The 20,148-nt window shown below is 32.8% G+C and overlaps 1 protein-coding gene across 1 annotated transcript; it reads right to left on the bottom strand.

Annotated features, from left to right (window-relative positions):
- Positions 1 to 15,199: 15,199 nt before the first annotated feature.
- LOC145108889 (purple acid phosphatase 17-like) lies at positions 15,200 to 19,769 on the bottom strand. Its single transcript, XM_079045976.1, has 7 exons — positions 19,556 to 19,769; positions 19,323 to 19,479; positions 17,819 to 17,926; positions 17,597 to 17,724; positions 17,378 to 17,506; positions 15,760 to 15,827; positions 15,200 to 15,631 (listed from the first exon to the last, which is right to left on the bottom strand). The coding sequence occupies exons 1-7, from the start codon at positions 19,754 to 19,756 to the stop codon at positions 15,415 to 15,417; spliced, it is 1,008 nt and encodes a 335-aa protein (XP_078902102.1). The 5' UTR covers positions 19,757 to 19,769; the 3' UTR covers positions 15,200 to 15,414.
- Between the last annotated feature and the right edge of the window lie 379 nt (positions 19,770 to 20,148).

The following is a 20,148-nucleotide window of genomic DNA, read 5'->3' on the forward strand; positions in this document are numbered from 1 at the left end:
ATATCTTAATTGAAGGGTAATATGGTAATTTTGTGTATTATAGGTTAATTCAAGGGGCGTGGGTGGTGTTGTTAGAACAAGAAAGCCTTCTGAGAGAATTTTGAAGACCAAACTTGTAAAAACAATGTATGGAAAGAATGGTGAAGGCAACTCAACAACAAATCCAATGGATATAGATTAGGGTACCATAGAGATCATGATTGGAATTTGTGTATTTTAAACATGTGTTTTGTTTTAAACCTTTATGTACTAGGTTAAGTTGGTTGCTGCATGGGGAACATTTGTGTCTTTTGAACCTTAAACAATTTCACATGAATGCAACATATGTATTTTGTCATTATAGGTAATTGTTATAAGATTACATGTCATGGTACTTTCTTAGCATTATTCAATTGTCATAATACCTTCCAAACTACCGATCACTTTCAATCCGGCCATTGTGTTGGATCCCTTACGTACATTTTTTATGTGGTCCACATTAACCAAGGGTACCTTTTATGTTGTCTGGTTTGCACATGTGAATTGGAATATGTAAAAGGTAATGCACTGCAAAGTACCAGAAAGATGCTTGTTTCCATTAAATACAAAAGCATGCGGGCACAGAAAATTATGTTAAAATACAGGGGCATTTACATCCCTACAAATACCAACAACTATCCAAACCAACAAAAGCCAGTTGTATTCTATCCCTATCCCCAAATCATGTTTACAAAAAGGGAGAGCATCTAAACCACCAAAAACTACCAAAAACCACCCCCATCACAATACCATCCCTATTCCAACACATTTGATTTCTGCATCAACATCATACCAACAAGAAGCACAAGCACCATCATAGCAATCCTGAACTTTGTCCTCGGGAACTTCAATTCACCACTCAACTATTTGTTATCCTCAACTTCCATGGCAAACTCATCATCTACAATGTCTTTAGCAGCAATGATTTCAGCATTCATGTTCTCTAACATAGCTACCCTTCTCTACAGCCTGCCAGTGTAATTGGTGTCTTTCATAAGTTGCAACTCATACTTGAGATTGTTAAAGGCATGCTTGTAGTGTGGTGTTAGCTCACCATCGATCCACTTGAAGTATTTACACTTCTCAGCTGCCATCTCCACCTACAAAAAATACATACCCAGTTACACAAACCAAAACACCCCCATCACCACTATCAACTGTATCAACAATAGTAAACCCTAATCTCAACATTATCGCACAAGATATCATAACCCATAACTCCAATTTGTAGACAACAAACCCTAAAGAAGAAGATGCTTACCAAAGAGTCAACACAGTTGCGAAATTTGCAAGTTGGATTCTTATCATACATCGACATCCTTTCTACGATGAACTTTGGAGGATAACGACAATTACACAAGTTTTTATCACGACTCCTAGTAGCTACAACAGTGTCGTTCGCAGAGCTTGATCCAGCTAAGTATGACATCAAATATGAAGATGAATCGCTCCTTAAGGGTTCGAGATCACACAAAGATATGTTAAAAACGGGAAACAATCTTGTAGATGTTGTATTCATTTAGGGCATGCATACTAGCTTCTTAATGAAGCTGATTCGTCAGCTGCCAACTGTGAATTTACATGGACAACATTATAACCGGTAGTAGTAGGTCAATTTTTATGTTTGTTGTAAAAGTGACACGTAAATTTCAAAATTGGGGGTCTATAAAGACCAAATAAAATAATAATGGGCTTTTAAAACCAACTGTAAAAGGTAGTAGGGTCTCTATGAAAAAAACCCTAAATTATATAAGTTTAAAATTGAGATTTTATAAAATTATTAAACTCCAAACCATATTTTACAAAAGAAAGTTTTATTGAAAGGTTTATAAATGTTTTTTTATCACTCAAAGGGTAAAACGTAATACTAGTTATTAAATTTAAAATTTGATTGTGTCAATAATAGAATTTTGGATTTTATAAGAACATTGTTAAAATTGTGATCTTAAATAAAAGTATATCATGATTTATTGGATGCATGCAATAATCATGATATAATATGTTTTTTAAACTAGAATTATAAAAACATCAAAGATCCTTTATAAACCTAAAATACATGCAATCCATTTTGAAAGCACTCACATGTCTCTAGATACGCTAGTGGGAAAAAGGATATCTGACCGCTTAGTGTTGTCTTTTGGTGGCCGATGTACATGTATCCGCGAGTTGTATAACCAAGTTATCGGTGGTTACACAAGTTTTTCAAACTGGATGGTTTGATCGAAAATCTTTTGTGATAAATGTCACACCCCCAAACCGGAACGACGGAAACGTTCGAGGGTGGATGACGTCATGTACAATATCACAACAATCGCATAATAGTAAATCAAAGTACAACAACCTTGATATTGATAATGTATAGTTTTACATCTGTGTTCAAATTAGTGTTTACTTGACACCAAAATGTATAGCAAAAACTAAAAGACGTGACTCTATGAAGTTCCGTCTTCTCAAAACCTGTGAATACCTGTTTACTGATTTCCTGATAATACAAGTAGTTTTGAAAAGAGTGTCAACAATTAAGTTGGTGATTTCATAAGCATGTTTATATTTGAAATATGTCATTTGTTCCTTAAAAATGTAAGTGCGTTCTTCCAGAAAATCCTATATTTTTTTGTTGTAAATGTATTGTAGTCTTAATACCCTAAGACCAAAACGTGTAAATGTTGTTGTACTGTGAAATAGTATGATATGGTTTTAATTCACATAAAACCATAAAATGAATATTTCCAAAAGTATACGTTTTCTCTGTATTGAAAAATAGTATACAGTGATTTTACTTGTATGAAACTATGTGAATGTATGTGCCTGGATCTACCAGTTGTACTGTAAAATACTGTAATGTAGTTTTATTATTTAATAAAACTATGTGAAGTTGTTTATGTATTCGTACACTAAGCGTATTGTTCAATCCCAAATTGTGAGTTCTTATAACCATGCTTGATGACCAAAGATGGCATGAATACGATGTTCTTCAGGCGTCGAAATCGGTACGATATTTGTCACCTCAGGCCTGCCGGCCTAACTGTAGCTAACAGTTTAGGTGTGGGATTTTCAATCTCATATAGATCTATACACAAGTGTCATGCTCTCCCTCCAGGAGACCCTGGTTATAATTTCAGGGCTTTCGTTGGTACTTAGATAAGTACTTGAAGTATGTCTCACAAAACTATATTGACGGTTACGTGTAGAATAATGAAAAGCCATTTTGTAATGAATAAACTGTATGTATGTCTCATAAACTATACATATTATAGTTTATAAGTTTGTTTTCCGTATTGTATCCTGAGCATGGTAAAATAGTGTTTATATTCCATAAACTATACCTATTATATTTTAACGTGTATGTTCTGCTGAAATGAAAGAACCTTTGTATTTTTAACAACTTTGGATGTTTATAATCATAAATCTGTGATAAAAGTATGCCATGAAATTTAACGTTTTTATACAAACGGTAATAAAATAAGTTGCGAAATATTGTTTTTGTTTAACGTATTGAAATAATATATATATATATATATATATATATATATATATATATATATATATATATATATATATATATATATATATATATAAAGCATATATAATTACGATTGAAAAGACAGTCGAATAAATGATTCTACCCTAACCCCACAACCAAACAAGGAACATGAAAGAAAGCATAATCACCAATTCTAAGCCTGTTGAATCTTAATTATATAACTTTTATATATATATATATATATATATATATATATATATATATATATATATATATATATATATATATATATGTTTCTAGTAACGACAACGATTGAAACTATTTAAAATAATTTAAATATTAACACAAGATTTCTTGTGTCTTACTTGTATCCCCCCCCCCCCCTAAAACAATGAAAAGTCGTGAAAACGTAGGGGTATGAACTCACCTCGAGTGTGCTCTTGGTTGGTTACGACTTGATTGCGATAATCCTCGGGTTAGAACACGTGTGTATAATCGTAATCCTAATCGTATTTAACACATAATAATATGTGTATAATTAGTTGAAATAATAGTAAATATGTTATAGAATATTGAGTTCTGTAAGAATCACTTACGAATGTTTCTACAAATCAAACTTGAAAGTATTTGGTTTCCTGGATATGGTTCATCATGTTCTTATGAAGGTTTGAAGATTTGAAGGCTTTCTGGGGAACTACTTGAAGATATCAAGGTTGGCTTATGAATTTTTGAGAGAGAATTGAAGAGTTTTCGTGGGAAATTGTATGAAATGAAGTATGATTTCGGTTGACATATATATATATATATATATATATATATATATATATATATATATATATATATATATATATATGGGATAAAATTTGATTTGACATGTGCATTGGGATGTCAAATTATCTAAATGGAAAGTGTGCCAAAGGATAAAATGGGCGGTTCTCGGCCTATCTTCTAAACCGAGAACTAGAGTTTTCGGTGTAAGTAGTTTGCGGTCTAGAAGTATCACACCGAGAAGGAAACTTTCGGTCCGAAGCTAGGACCTCGCCTCGCATGATTTCGGTCTCTTTTTGATTTCGGTTCCCATTTGTTTCTCAAATGGTGTTTTGGGTTTATATTTGGAATTTTATTCCTAATACCGAAAACCATTTTAGTGGGGTATAAATCACTTATTAAATAAATTAAATCCTTAACTATTTAGTTATTTGACTTTTGTTTAAATATTTGAATTTTATTTAACGAGTTTGACTTAAATTGACTTTTATTGATTTGAAATAATGGGTTGTTACATTATCCCCTCGTTAGAGGGAATTTCGTCCCGAAATTGCTTCTAAAGTGGTACTCATGAACTAGGGAAAAGATGTGGGTACTTTTGTTTCATCTGATCTTCCTGTTTCCAAGTGAAGTCAGGTCCCCACTTGGCGTTCCAGCGAACCTTGACTATTGGTATAACGACTTTGTTTTGTTCTCTTTATTTCCATATGCATGATTTCCACCGGTTCTTCTACGAAGTGTAGACTCTCTTTTATCTCAATTTCATCGAGTGGGATTACAAGATTCTCTTCAGACAGACACTTCTTTAGATTGGATACGTGAAAAGTTGGATGTATGTTACTGAGTTCGTGCGGTAGTTTGAGTTTGTAAGCCACCGAGCCGATTCTAGAAAGGATTTTGAATGGTCCGATGTACCTTGGATTTAGTTTTCCACGTTTACGGAAACATATCATTCCTTTCTAGTGTGAGACCTTTAACACGATGTGGTCACCAACCTGGAAGTCCAAGGGTTTTCGTCATTTGTCCGCATAACTCTTTTGTCTGTCTCTAGAAGCTTTCAGTTGTTCTTGGATTTAGACGATCTTTTCATTTGTTTCTCGAATCATCTCGGGACCAGTTAGAGTGTTGTCGGGTACTTGTTTCTTTGCTAGTTGCGTATCACCCATTTCAGCCCAGCACAGAGGGGGTCTATACTTACGTTTCTCGAATCATCTCGGGACCAGTTAGAGTGTTGTCGGGTACTTGTTTCTAGTTGTGTATCACCCATTTCAGCCCAACATAGAGGGGATTTACACTTACGGCCATAGAGGGCTTCAAAAGGAGCAACTTTGATGTTAGTGTGATAGCTATTGTTGTACGAGAATCTGATGAGTGGTAAATGGGTATCCCAAGCTTTACCAAAATCTATCACACAAGCTCTCAACATGTCTTCCAGCGTCTGTGTGGTTCTCTCGCTTTGCCCATCAATCTAGGGATGGTACGATGTAATCATTTCGAGTTTGGTTCCCAAGGACTTTTGCAGTGATTGCCAAAACCGCGAGATAAATCTACTATCTCTGTCAGAGATAATGGATATTGGCACACCATGCAATCGTACTATCTCTTTAAGGTACATCCTTGTTAACTTCTCCATTTTTTCAGCTTCTTTTATTGGCAGGAAGTGTGCGGATTGGGTTAATCTATCGACGATTACCCAAATGGTGTCATGACCACACGTTGTCCTGGGTAACTTGGGTTAACTGTGGGTTTGGCACAGTGTTAGAGGCCGGTGTGCAGCGGCAGCATTTATAGGAGTGTTTCTTCATCCGAGGTGAGTCTTCTCACTATACTTACCTTGAGTGGTACCTTTGTGTGATTGAGTTGTTATTGTGCTTATCTATGTATTTGATATTCTGCATTATGTCTTTGTGATTTATGCTGAGTATTGTTATTATGAGCTTACTGAGTTGGGACCGGAGGGTCCCACTGAGACACATTGACCGGAGGGTCTTATCTGAGTATAGCCATGAGAGGCTACTGAGATGTGTGTGGTATTTTGGGGAACTCACTAAGCTTCATGCTTACTATGTTATGTGTTATATGTTGCCGGTTTTTCTCAGGATCGCGGGAAGGCACCGGCTCGATTGCACACCAGAGAAAGAGTTATGTTTTGAGGATCCTAGATTATTAATCAAACAATTATGAAGATTTATTTTGTAAACTAAATAAATGAGATTTTGTGAAACGCATTATGAGAATTATATGATTTTAAAATGAAAATTTTGTTTGAAAATTTACGATGTTACACTAGCCTTATATATATACACATATATATGGGATAAAATTTGATTGGACATGTGCATTGGGATGTCAAATTATCTAATTGGAAAGTGTGCCAAAGGATAAAATGGGCGGTTCTCGGCCTATCTTCTAAACCGAGAAGTAGAGTTTTCGGTTCAAGTGGTTTGTGGTCTAGAAGTATCACACCGAGAAGGAAGTTTTCGGTCCGAAGGTGGGACTTCGCCTCACATGATTTCAGTCTAAAATGAAGATTTCGGTGTCTCTTTGATTTCGGTTCCCATTTGTTTCTCAAATGGTGTTTTCGGTTTTTATTTGGAATTTGATTCTAAATATCGAAAACCATTTTAGTGGGGTATAAATCACTTATTAAATAAATTAAATCCTTAACTATTTAGTTATTTGACTTTTGTTTGAATATTTGACTTTTATTTTACAAGTTTGACTTATATTGACTTTTATTGATTTGAAATAACTGGTTGTTACAATAAAGGATACCTAAGCAAGAAAGATCTGAGGCGTAAATGGGATCAAACATGTCTATTGAACTTTATTATTAGCGATCTCATAAAACTAGGAATTATATACTAGTATATAACTGATAATCGATATCTACCTGGTTGAATTCGGAAGAATGGGATAAAGTATACCTAACCATTTATTTATTTTTTCAAATTGGATCCTAGACTTTGATAATTATTGTTTTTAGAAAAATAAAAGGGTATGAATTATTGAAGAATAAAATATTGCAAGTACTAAATAAATTTTGATGAAATTTTAGAGATGAATAATCCAATCTCATTACCATGCTTTATAGTTCATTTAATGATCTATAAGAAATAATAACATTTGTAAAGATCTTATCCTAAACCATCTTCTTTGAGCAGAAAACATGTACATGATACCTAGTGTCAGCACTGTGATGTTGAAGATGTTTCTGACATCATACTAGGAAAAGTTATTGCTGACTTCCGGGGAGTCTTGGATAAATTAGCACCCGCACATCTCTTGTATGAACTAGCGGGATGAATGTCACCTAACCGCTTAGGTGTTATCTTTTGATGGCCAGGTGTATTCACAGTTTCTATAACCAAGTTATAGGCCGATTACACAAGTTCTTCAAATTAGATGTATATCTAATGTTCCAACATGTTATGCAAATATTCCAACAATAGAGTGATAATTTTGTTATATGCTAGTTCAAACAATGGAATAATCAACGGTCAAAAATATTCACCCTGTGTGATCTAAGAGACCTATAGTTTATGGAATGGACACCTTTAAGCCCAAGAAATCCAAGAAGGCCCATATAGATGTATCATTCTTCTTTGTATTGAAACAAGACACTGGAATAGGAACTACTCATTTTATCTGAAAAGAAAGTCTAGAGAGACTAGTACTTCAGGTAGCAACTAGATAGAACTCATGCATTTAATACTCAAGTACTTGGTTCTTAATATCAATCTAATATTTGTAAATGGATTGTAGATATTTACAGAAGAATAATCAACTGATCACAAACAAGTTGGAACTAAGAGACCCCGAGTATATACCTTATTTTGTAAATGGCTTGCAAATATTCCAACAATACAGTGATATATTTGTTTTACACTAGTTCAAATAATGGAATAATGAACGGTCAAAAAGAGTCACCCTGTGTGATCTAAGAGACCCATAGTTTATGGACTGGACACCTTTAAGCTCAAGAAATCCAAGAAGGCCCACATGGATGGATCATTCTTCTTTGTATAGAAACAAGACACTGGAAGAGGAACTACTCCTCTTATCTGAAAAGAAAGTCTAGAGAGACAAGTACTTCATGTATCAACTAGATAGAACTCATACTTTTCATTTAACACTAAAGTACTTGGGTCAATCTAATATTTGTAAATGGTTCTTAATGTCAATCTAATATTTGTAAATGGCTTGCAAATATTCCAACAATATAGTGATATTTTTGTTTTACGCTAGTTCGAACAATGGAATAATGAACAGTCAAAATGAGTCACCCTATGTGATCTAAGAGACCCATAGTTTATGGAATGGACACCTTTAAGCCCAAGAAATCCAATAAGGCCGACATAGATGGATCAGTCTTCTTTGTATAGAAACAACACACCGGAAGAGGAACTACTCCTCTTAGCTGAAAAGAAAGTCTAGAGAGACTAGTACTTCAGGTATCACCTAGATAGAACTCATATTTTTCATTTAACACTGAAGTACTTGGTTCTTAATGCCAATCTAATATTTGTAAATGAATTGAAGATATTTATAGAAGAGTAACCAACTAAGCACAAAAAAGTTGGAAATGCACTCTCGGAGTATAGCTTATTATCTATGCTTAAAACATAATGTACTTGTTATCCTTATTATATAAATGACATTCACATATTCTAACTTCAACGAATGAATTTTTAATCGAAAATAATATATTTTATTTGACATATGTGAATCATATTTATATATAAAATATTCCTAATGATATTTTCACTAAGCTCTAGAGAAAATAATTATTAAGGAACTATACATTGTGATGTATGACTTCCTGTATAATAAATGTCTAAGATTCAGCAGAAGATACCAAATCAATTTTATCAACAACTATAGTCGTTGTAATTATATTTTACATGCTAAAACATAATTATGAAATCTTTGTTGAACTTTTCAAATATAATGTTGAGATACAAATTAGTAGAACCATCTAAAGCCTTTGAGATTATAAAAGATGAATTAAACCTTACTAGATATGGTTTACTTTCTAATCATTGGAAATTATCTTCCATTATTCTTTTTGGGATTATACATCAATCACTATCACTTGTATCTTGAATACAAACACCAAATAATAAGTAGATAAAACACTTTATAAGATTTGGTATGGAAAGGCTCCATTCTTATCTTACTAAATGTTTTGAGGATTTGAAGCTTATGTTAGAATAAAGCTTCTAAACCCAAAATCTACTAATTACATATTTGTAGAATACTATAAATTTTGATTAGATTATTTATACAAACCCACTATGAATAAGTCCTCTTATTCCTCTAACAGCTGAGTTAACAGAAAGCAAGCTTCTAATGACAAAGCAAGTGAGAGGCAGATGGAACTTGAAGCAGCTCAAGAACCATAGCCTAATGTAGTTGCAGTTGGGACCAGTTTTATCAAGGAATTATTGAACATGAATAAAAATCATTCATAAACACAAACAGTTCGCCTATATGGTAGAAATCATATGTGACTAGAGAAATGTGGAATCTCTTATTGATGAGTTCTTCTTGATGACTTTTGGCAAATCCATCAACTACCAAAATGTTATATCAGATCTTGAATCTAGTTAATAACTAACAATCATGAACACTAAGATATAATCCATGTATAATAATCAAGTATGGGCTTGATTAATCTTCCTTCCTATAGCAAGGCTACAAGTAGTAAGTAATTCTATTATAAAGAATATAAACATGGATATTTATACACATAAAGAAAGATTTGTTATAAAAAGATTTTCTCATGCTCATGTCATTGACTATGATTCTTATCATACTCATTCCATTGACTATGTTCAAACATTTTCACAAGTAGCTATGATTAGATCAACAAGGATATTATTTACCATGACTACATACTCTTAATATGAAATATGGAAAATAGATTTCAAGAAAAACCGTTGTTCTTAGTAGACAAATACTAGAAGATATCTATATAGCTTAGCATAAAGGTTTTCTTGGAGTACTTAAGAAGAACTAAGAGAATATATATGAGATAATCAATTTAGAAGAAGATCTTTATGTAAATAGATACACAAGATATTTACTTCAAAACAGATATATATATATATATATATATATATATATATATATAATTATGAATTATAATTGGATTATGACTTCATTATGAAATGAAGAGTAAGTTTTGTTGGAATGAGGTCCAAGCAAAACATGATAGCATAGTCTACTACAAAATCAGGATACACTACTACTTCATAAGCTATAATCAATTATGATTGGATGATTTAGTTCATTGAAAAACTAAGTTGAGTCCTTTCATTCATGGAAAACCTATAAATCTTTTGTGACTTCAAGAGTATATTTAATCAAGCTATAAGATTTTAAATCACATAAGAACACCAATCATATTCTCCAAATATTTAACTATACTTAGAATAAAGTTAAATATGGAGATGATAATATTCGTAGAATTCACACAGAACACCAATCATATTCTCCAAATATTTAACTATACTTAGAATAAAGTTAAATATGGAGATGATAGTATTCATAGAATTCACACAAATTAAATTTAGCCAGACCCATTAATAAAGTCTTTCCTTAAGATAAGTACGAACGATGAAACTTCAACTATAAAACTTTGTTATTCTAGAAATGAGATTTGATTTGGATATTTGAACACTGTAACAACAACTATTGTTTTGATATATTGGGATATGATTATCACATCAATACTTGTTGTGTTCTATATTAACATGTTTAATCCATGAATAATTTTATTATTCCAAAAGTTCATAGTCGGTTATAATTATGGGAGCAATTATGAAGTAAGACTAATATGACAAAAATTGGTTGACTCTCAACAGATGAAAGTAGGCAATGGGTTGTAACCAAGATCCATAGGTATTTGTTAGAGAACTGGTATTGAACGAACTTGCATCAAGATCATCTCATAGATCATAAAGTGATACATAGTGGGACTTAAGTGTAGGGAGTTGTAACGCCTGTAGATCCGGGCTAGTCAATTTAGAAATAATAGGGGGTCGAAAACGACTTTTTGACAAAAGATTATTTAGAATAAATAATCTTAAACAAGTTGTAGAATATGTCTCAAGGGTTCCGTACATATAAAGAACGCATAAATCCGAGTTATAACGAAGAAGTTATGACCCGTTGAAGTTTCGCGACGGAACCGGTACGACACCAGGAAGCATAAATAGCGAATTTGCGATAGAGGACTTTTTGACCTTAGTAATATAAACGAAAGTCTTAGAATATGTTAAACCGAGAACATCCATAAAAAGAACGCCCAAATCTGACTTCGTATGAGGATGTTATGATTTTCTAAGAGTCGGCTTAGCAGTGCACGACCCGAAACTCGAATTTTAGTTCGAGCGGTTTTTGGCTTACGCGACCTAAATGAGAGTTGAAGATCTCATTAATAGGAACTCAACGGTAAAAAGACAGACGAAAACGGAGTCCGTATGAAGGAGTTACGAATTCTTCGCGGTCATTTAACAGTCTAATCTCCTCCTACTGTTAAATTTAAGATCGTTCGAGAATTAGCCGACGGAGTCTAAATGAAAGTTTTAGATCTTGTTTTTACCTACGTGTGGATATAAAGAATGTCGAGAGTAGAGCTTGTATGTTAAAGATATGGACGAAACTTGGTCCCTACTCTTCGAGCGCGATAAATTCGATACAGTTTTGTAAATCTGAGATAGAATGAGAATTAGCTGACGACGTCTAAATGAAAGTTGTAGTACTCGTAAATACCAACGCGTGGATATAAAGAACGTCAAAAATGGAGTTCGTATGAACGAGTTACAAATTATAATAGCATATTTACGTATTAAAATAAAGTATAAATCATATATACGTACACATATATATACAAATGTATATATCATTAGAAAGGTATCGATGATGCGGTTATTATAAGACTAGTGTTGAGTACTTTCGACATTAGTTTAGTACAAATATCATAAAATCTATTTAAAATAGTATTATGAAGGAGTGTTTAGTCGTTTATATAACTATAAGGTCATTAAGTAATTATGGAGGGTAGTTTTTGTAAATTCAATTACTATAAATAAGAGGCTTGGGCTCTCATATTTCTTGCACCATTCTCTTGATTCAAGAGTCTTTCTCTTCTTATCCCCCGAGCATTTCGGTCCCTCGTGATTCGACTTCTCTTTCTGTAGTTTTAGTATAGTAAGGTGAGCGCTGAAGCGCTGCACGAATCTTTCATAGAAAGATTCAGCGACGAAGTTCTGCCCCTGCAGAGCCCGACTCCTAGCTAAAACCTCCTTGTAAGTAAGTTATGTTTACCTATTTTAATATAGCTTATATTAAAAATTAGTATTGTTATTATGAACTTATAATAAATATTTGAGCTATTATTATGACTTATATAAGTGTCGTTATAATATATTTTTAACTACTACCGGTACGGGGAATCTGGTTTAAAGGGCCGCATAGGGTTGTTGGATTTCAGAAGTGCTATATGCCAAAATGGTCCTGCCCTCCGGTGTTTTATGTCTGGCCCCTGTCTGTACATAGTGGTTGGAAAGTATTGTTTAAACGCTTATATAATAATAATAATAATAATAATAATAATAATAATAATAATAATAAGACTAATAATTAGTCACGGTAAATATTAGACTAAAATCTAGTGGTAATAATACTAGGTTTCGTCGAAGGAAATTATTTTAAAGTAAACGAAGCGCTGTCCGAGTACCGAGTCACCACCTTATCAAGTGAGTGCATAGTTACTTTCATCTTATACATAGATATGAAGTATTTTATATAAACTACGTGCTATGTGTGCATATTATTTGAGTACTTGCTGTCTATGCTGGATGAACGATTTTATACATGTTTTAAATGATTTAAACTGTATATATATATATATATATATATATATATATATATATATATATATATATATATATATATATCTACGATAATATGTTGGGTAAAACATGGGTAGATATGGAATATGAGTTGGATGAGGAGTTGAGAGGTGTTATAGACCACGAGGTGAGTGTGAGAGGTGGACGATGTGAGAAGCCTTTCCCAAATGATGGCCCCATCATCTAGCAGAGTATGGATGACAGCCACAGACTATTCTAGACAGTCCAGTGGAACACTAGCAGGCTCACAACCTGTAGGTGTTGTGAACGATGTGTTCACCCGGTGTACTCTAAACCCTGACGATCATGCAGACTTGGTGCCTAATCCTTGGCGATCATGCAGACTTGGTGCCAAAACCCTGGCGACTATGCAGACTTAGTGCTTGTTGTATAAACCCTGGCGACTATGCAGACTTAGTGCCAAAACCCTAGCGACTATGCGGACTTAGTGCCTGTTGTATAAACCCTGGCGACTATGCAGACTTAGTGCCTAAACCCTGGTGACTATGCGAACTTAGTGTCTGTTGTATAAATCCTGATGACTATGCAGACTTAGTGCCTAAATCCCGGTGACGATGGACTTCGTGCCGATTCCTTAGGATGATCCTTAGGAATGAATGAACGAGGAATAGTTGATTCTTAGGGTAGATCCTTAAGAGTAAAGAAGATAATGGGGATGGGTAATTGGGTTGGTTGTTTGATGTTTAAACATAATAATTATATTATTGTGGGTTGAAAACCCTATGTACTCACAAGGTTTCCCAACCTGACCCACTGCAGCTTATTTCTATCACAGGTGTCGATATGAAGTTACATTACACTAAGAGATTAAAGAGGTGTAGATCACTAGTGATAATGAATGTAAGTTCTGTTTATGCTTATGTTTCTGTATTGACGATGACATCCCAAATGTTTTAAAATGAATAAAAATACATTTCTTCGGAAATGCTTTGATAACGTATTTATCATGTTTTACTGGGAACAAATTTCGCAACATTTTTATCAAAAGAAGTACTCTAATTTTTATAAAGCATAAACAAAATCGGTCTTTTCTGGCCGTGAAAATGGGGATGTCACAGGAGTGCTATGCTTTGATATGGTTAAACGTTGATCCTAGCCGGACAATTATAAAAGCCATTTTTAGGTGTAGTGTGAACTATGCAAGAGGCTTATATAGTCAAGATGAGATTTGTTCCTCTTATGTGTTGAGAGTTAGGCATCTACCACGGTACACAATATTAAACACCAAATGAGATTGATTGCGATCAAAGTCTCATGTTCTACACGATGTATGTAACAAAGGGATAACTGATAAACTTACATTATACATGAATTGTAGCTTTGAGATTTTGGGAATTGGATGTTAATGACAGACATTTTTCGTCATATGTTATTAGGGGCAGTGAAAGATTGTTAGACGTTCACCATTGTCTATATTAATCTATGACGAGTGTTGTGCAAGTCAGAGATTGAAAGATCTTTATGCCCAAAAGTCATTATAAGACGATATTGCTAATTACATATGATCCTATAGAGTCACACCATATAACAAGTTACTACCAATTGATTATTTATTAGTATAATTTGATTATTAATAAATATAATCAACATTTTTATTTAATTGGAACAACATTATTTTATGAAAATAATATTTTACAATATTAGAACTATTGTTTCTATAAAATAATAATAATAGAGAACAAAGAAAAAACTAGTCATAATTCATCCATGAATTTATAAGCTTTTCATCCATGAATTTATAAGTTGTGTACATATGTTTGATCTTTGTGTGAGTAATCATATATTTGTACATATAACTATCTAGTTATAAAGTAATGGAATGGAAAACCATGTGGTTTTGACTTCTCCAAGTCAAATCGTCTTATATAAAAACAATCACAACAATAATCCATTAATCAAACCAATATCATGGCATATGGTTATATTTAGCCACACTTTTTACTGTGGCTAATAAATATCAAATTTTTTATTCTAAATCGTGGCGAAAGGATTCGAAATACTATACAATGGTCACATGAATCAATAAAAAATGTAGCTAAAACTATGCTAGAAATTTATTAGTAAGCTTTAGCCACTAAAATAATCAAAAGTGCGGCATGACTGTGTCGACAAAAATGTGACCATATGTTATTTTTATACCAGTGTTCATACATATGTCATAACCTTTCCCATTTTAGTTTGGCCACAATGTAATTTGAAAAATTAAATCGAAGTATGGAGCTTTTTCAAGGAGGTCTTCCATCGATGCAAAGCTTTACCAAAAACATCATAAAACACGAATCTAGCACTTTTTTTTGTTAACTTCATCGACATGAATCCTTGTCCATGGTGGAAGAACTTAACACCGCATTTGTCATATGGCTTGTTCGCCTCCAGCCAGGCCTTTGATCCAGCCCCACTCGTTAAGAAACGTATTTTACTGCAATATTTGATGTTGAATTACACAATTGGCTTTCATAAAATCTCTTAATGACATGATTTGCCATCATTGTCATGTTTTAACATGATAAATAATATTCAATGAAACAATTCAGCACTTGTACGTACCTATCTTGACAGGACATGTGTTCTAGGCAATGATCATGACCGTTCATATAAAAATCAACCTCATATTCCTGCCGATAAAAAAATCAAGTAAGAAGAAGCAGATGCGATTATACAGCATTACAGCATAACAAAATGAATAATGTCTATTGGCGAAGAAGTCATATATAAGCCAGATGCATATTTGGTTAGTATGGCTCACAAAAGGTGTTGCTTATGTGATTAAAAAAGACATTAAAGAATTGACATCTATTAATTTAGCGAATTTTGCGTTTGGCAATAGGAAACCTGGTGGATCCACACATGACTTGGACGTGGGACAAAAACAAAAAGAAAGATCGTCAAATAATCAACAACTGAATTGAAGTTAAAAATCTAAAAAAAAAAAAGAACACACATCCGTAAGAAGGCTTACATTACATATAAATAGTAAGAGACAAATATGCTAAGCATCTAAACTATGATAAATTTTATAGATTTAACAAATATCTTTTGCGTTATTTTTCTTGAAGTCACAACAACATATTATCAGTTAAGTTGAAGAAAATTATTATTAAGAGATTTCTGAATTTTAACAAACTTATAGTTTTAGAAAACCCTAAAATTTGATTAAACTAAAAAAATAAATTATCATAAATGGGGCTATAGAGAAAAGGTTATAATTAAACAACTTAGATAGGTAGGTCTTATCACATCATAATGCGGTGAGTATCATGGGGCACCACATATGTGGTAACACCACACATTGGGTGAGATATATTGTATGGTGAAGGTTACAGTATGTATGGATTTGCCACATAATGACTTGAATCGATTTGAAACCAATATATAATATTAGTCATTTATCTTTGTTCATATTCAAAATTTAAAACTAAATTATAACTCTGACACTTCATCTTTCTTTTTATATTTAAAATCTAAAATTTGAAACCAATTTACATCATTATCTCCATTTTATATTCAAAATTCATCTTTTACATTTGTTTGAATTGTTGCTAACATTTATAAATTATATATATTTATTACTCAAATACCATAATACTCTAACCACAAGTACATACCATATTAATTTTTATTATATGAGAGATTTTACAATTAAAAATAAAAATAAAAAGATTAATGATCATTTCTTATTTTATAACTTGTTTTAATTGTTTTATGTATTAGTTATGTTTCTAGTTTTACTTATGTAATTTGTATTAGTTTTGTTTGTTTATTAAATTATAATATTTTAATTTAACTTAAAAAAATAAAGTGATAATAAATTAAATGGAATTTTCTTTTGAGTTAACCGTTCAACCTTAATGCATTTTGAATGTTTGTGACATAAGAATTTTTCATGTATGGGCAAGCCAGTAGCGAACCGTCGTAGTTTTCGGGTTTTTTGGCCAATGAAAGCTAGCTAATGATGAATTTAAAGTTTATTTAAAAATATAAATAAAAAGAGAGGTGAAAAATTAAACACTCTCCTATGTTTTCTTTCTATTTATAAAAATATGACAAGTGTCATATTTTTATAAAATTAATAATACTTTATGACACTTGTCATCCTTTAATATGAATGAGAAGATAAGTAGAAATAAAAAACAAAAAAATATTAATTTCTCAAGATAGATTATACCTCTAGAAGTGGTAGAAGATGTGTCACAAGCTCCGGAGTATCACAATGATGACCTGTGGTCCGAATACCATGATGCCCAACCACGATCTTCCACTTAGCCTTCGACTTGCTTAATGCCGATCTCAAATCCTTCAATTTTGAAGAAAATCATACATTATTTTTCCATAAAAAATACCACTGTAAATGGAACACTATTGATGTGTGAAGAATTAGTTTTACCTTTAATAGATTGGAAAGGTAAACCTCTCGAGGACGTATGCCTCTCCAATCATACTTATGATCTTTAGGATCATTAAAGTACATATCAACAAAAGGAGTCGTGTCCACGAAAAACAATTCGGCAATATCTACACAACCAACTCATATTTTTAAGGAAATTTCGAAATTGGATATTAAAAAGGTAAGTAGTTGAAAATTCAAAGGGTTAAAGTAAATTAAGACCTGTGTGTACGATGAAAGATCTTAAACAACGCCATCTGCTGTCTCTTTTTCTAAGCATTGGGTCCAATTGTGCCTCTACATCCCCACGGTAATCATGATTCCCCAAAACTGCAAAAAGCTTATCACTTAGTGTATTTGATCTCGTACAAGAGATAACTTTCAGATCAAATATTTATGCAATAAACTTATACGTTTTCATCAAAATATACAATGAAACGTGTTCCTTGCCAATTTATGCATCCATGTTTTCGCTTCTTATATATATGTAATTTCTTTTACCAGTTTTCTAGTTGGACTAGGAACCATTAACAACTCAAGTTTGGATAGAAATGAAAAATCAAAAGCTACTTAATCAAAATAAATTTGTCTAATTCATTAAAAATAAAAAAAATAAAATAAAAAATAAATAAATTCTTATGAGTTTATGAAATTTCCATAAAGGTCCCAAGATGGAGGGAGAACACAAAATATTTTAACATGAAAAAAACATGTTCATTTCCTATTGGATAACTTCTTTTATTTTGATTTTCTTATATCGGCACTACAAGAATAATGAGCAATAACGATGACGACAGTCACTTCTAATAGTCCTAAAAATCGTTTGTAATAACGACATGTCGCCGCTAAAGAGTCGCGACTATTGCCTCGTCGCTAATGCTCCAAATATCGCCATTAATATACACTGCCGCCGCTAATACATCCGTAGCCACTAATGCTCATGTCCTCACTGATACTTATGTCACCATTAGAGGCGTCGTGGCAGCTAACTTTTTTTTTTTTTTGTTTTTTAATAAACCACACCTTCCAAATACAGAAAAACCATCACAAAATACTAAAATCTACCATTAAAGATTAACTGCAGAAAAACGGATCCAAACATCAAAAATTTGATAATACGGGGCATGGATTTAAAATTTGATCCAAACATTAAGTACAAAATATGTTATGCACGACCCGATGTGGGATAAATAATATGCTCTTTCACGTTGCAAATATACCTCACGTCATTATCTTTTCTCCTATTTGGTTCTCAAAGAAATCAAGAGCTTTTTATGAGTATAGATAAATTAAATAATCTGGTGAGACCTATTCCACAGGTCGTCGGTTAAACAATTGAATCGGTAAAGTTCACGATTTGGCGTACTGTCCAGTTTTCAAAATATTGTTTTTTATTAAGGTTTTAAAAACCGAAACGAAGGTTAAACAAGTCGTCTTTTCAGTTCGATGATTCAATTGGTACAACCAGTTGAACAAGACACGTGTCAGACGGTCTTTTGGTCTCTAAGAACCGGTTTCGGGACCGGTTCCCGATTGAACCGGCTGGTCTGGTCCGGTCTGATTTTGAAAACATGGTTTTTTACCAACCTATGCATGCATAAATTAGCAAGATAATCACTTTATTGTAAGAAGATAAACATGACCCCCTAAATTAGAAAGAAATTCATGTTATTCCACAAATTGATAAAAACATGTAGCATATATGGTGACCTATGTATATACATACCAGTATACCATTGTTTCTGAAGGCTAGGAGCAGCATATATGTATTTGAATGACTCGTCGAAGGCTGGATCATCTACGCCGGTTAATCCATCATCGTAAAAATTATCTCCGGTTGAAACTACAAAATCTATATCTAGTCTGTCTGCAATGATTCCCATCTGCAACGACCTCACCAAATAATTAAACCCACAAAAGTAACAACTACAGACGGCCAAGGTGGAGGAAAATCGAAACCTGAACAGCAACTTGAGATTGATTGTACCACCCTTTCCGGCCCCAATCACCAATGACCAAAAAGTTGAGTGAACCATTGGTGTTTAATTGGTGATGTAACCTTTGAAGCCTAGCTGAAACCGGAACCAGAAACATGCACAAACTGATATTCAACACTAGGGATGTTATCAACAATGTCTTCTTGCTTAAATGCTTGACCATGGCTGCTAGCTAATTTGGATGCAGCTTTTCAGAAAATCTTGTCAGAAATTTAGTTTGTTTATATGGTTTATGGATACAACATGAATCAATGGCCATTATTCGGATGTTATGATCCATTCAAATATTAGGTGTGCCATGTTTTAAGGAAATTGAGCATGTTGATGGTATTAAAATCATAAACCAAATGAATATAATAATATCGATCCGGGCATTCAAATTACTCAAATGTATCCAATAAAACAAGCAATATATTTTCATTTTTTGGTTATTTAACAGAATAAACCTGACGACAATCTCTAACCAATGAATCTAGAACCAACTATAAAGACATTTTGAAGCCGTTCAAAAAAACATAAACATATTTTAAGCAAGTATTATATATTTTTTTGAAA

This window comes from Lactuca virosa, chromosome 1 (genome assembly GCF_052849685.1).
Source record: "Lactuca virosa cultivar CGN04683 chromosome 1, Lactuca_virosa_CGN04683_v6, whole genome shotgun sequence".
In the NCBI taxonomy this organism is placed as follows: Eukaryota; Viridiplantae; Streptophyta; class Magnoliopsida; order Asterales; family Asteraceae; genus Lactuca; species Lactuca virosa.

What these genes read in the sequence shown, in the direction of transcription:
- LOC145108889 (XM_079045976.1), bottom strand. Translation starts at nt 19,756, where the DNA reads ATGGTCAAGCATTTAAGCAAGAAGACATTGTTGATAACATCCCTAGTG. An exon ending in AATCTCAAGTTGCTGTTCAG is followed by an intron (nt 19,480 to 19,555) that starts GTTTCGATTTTC and finishes AGGTCGTTGCAG; the next exon opens with ATGGGAATCATTGCAGACAG. An exon ending in ATCTTTCATCGTACACACAG is followed by an intron (nt 17,725 to 17,818) that starts GTCTTAATTTAC and finishes TTGGTTGTGTAG; the next exon opens with ATATTGCCGAATTGTTTTTC.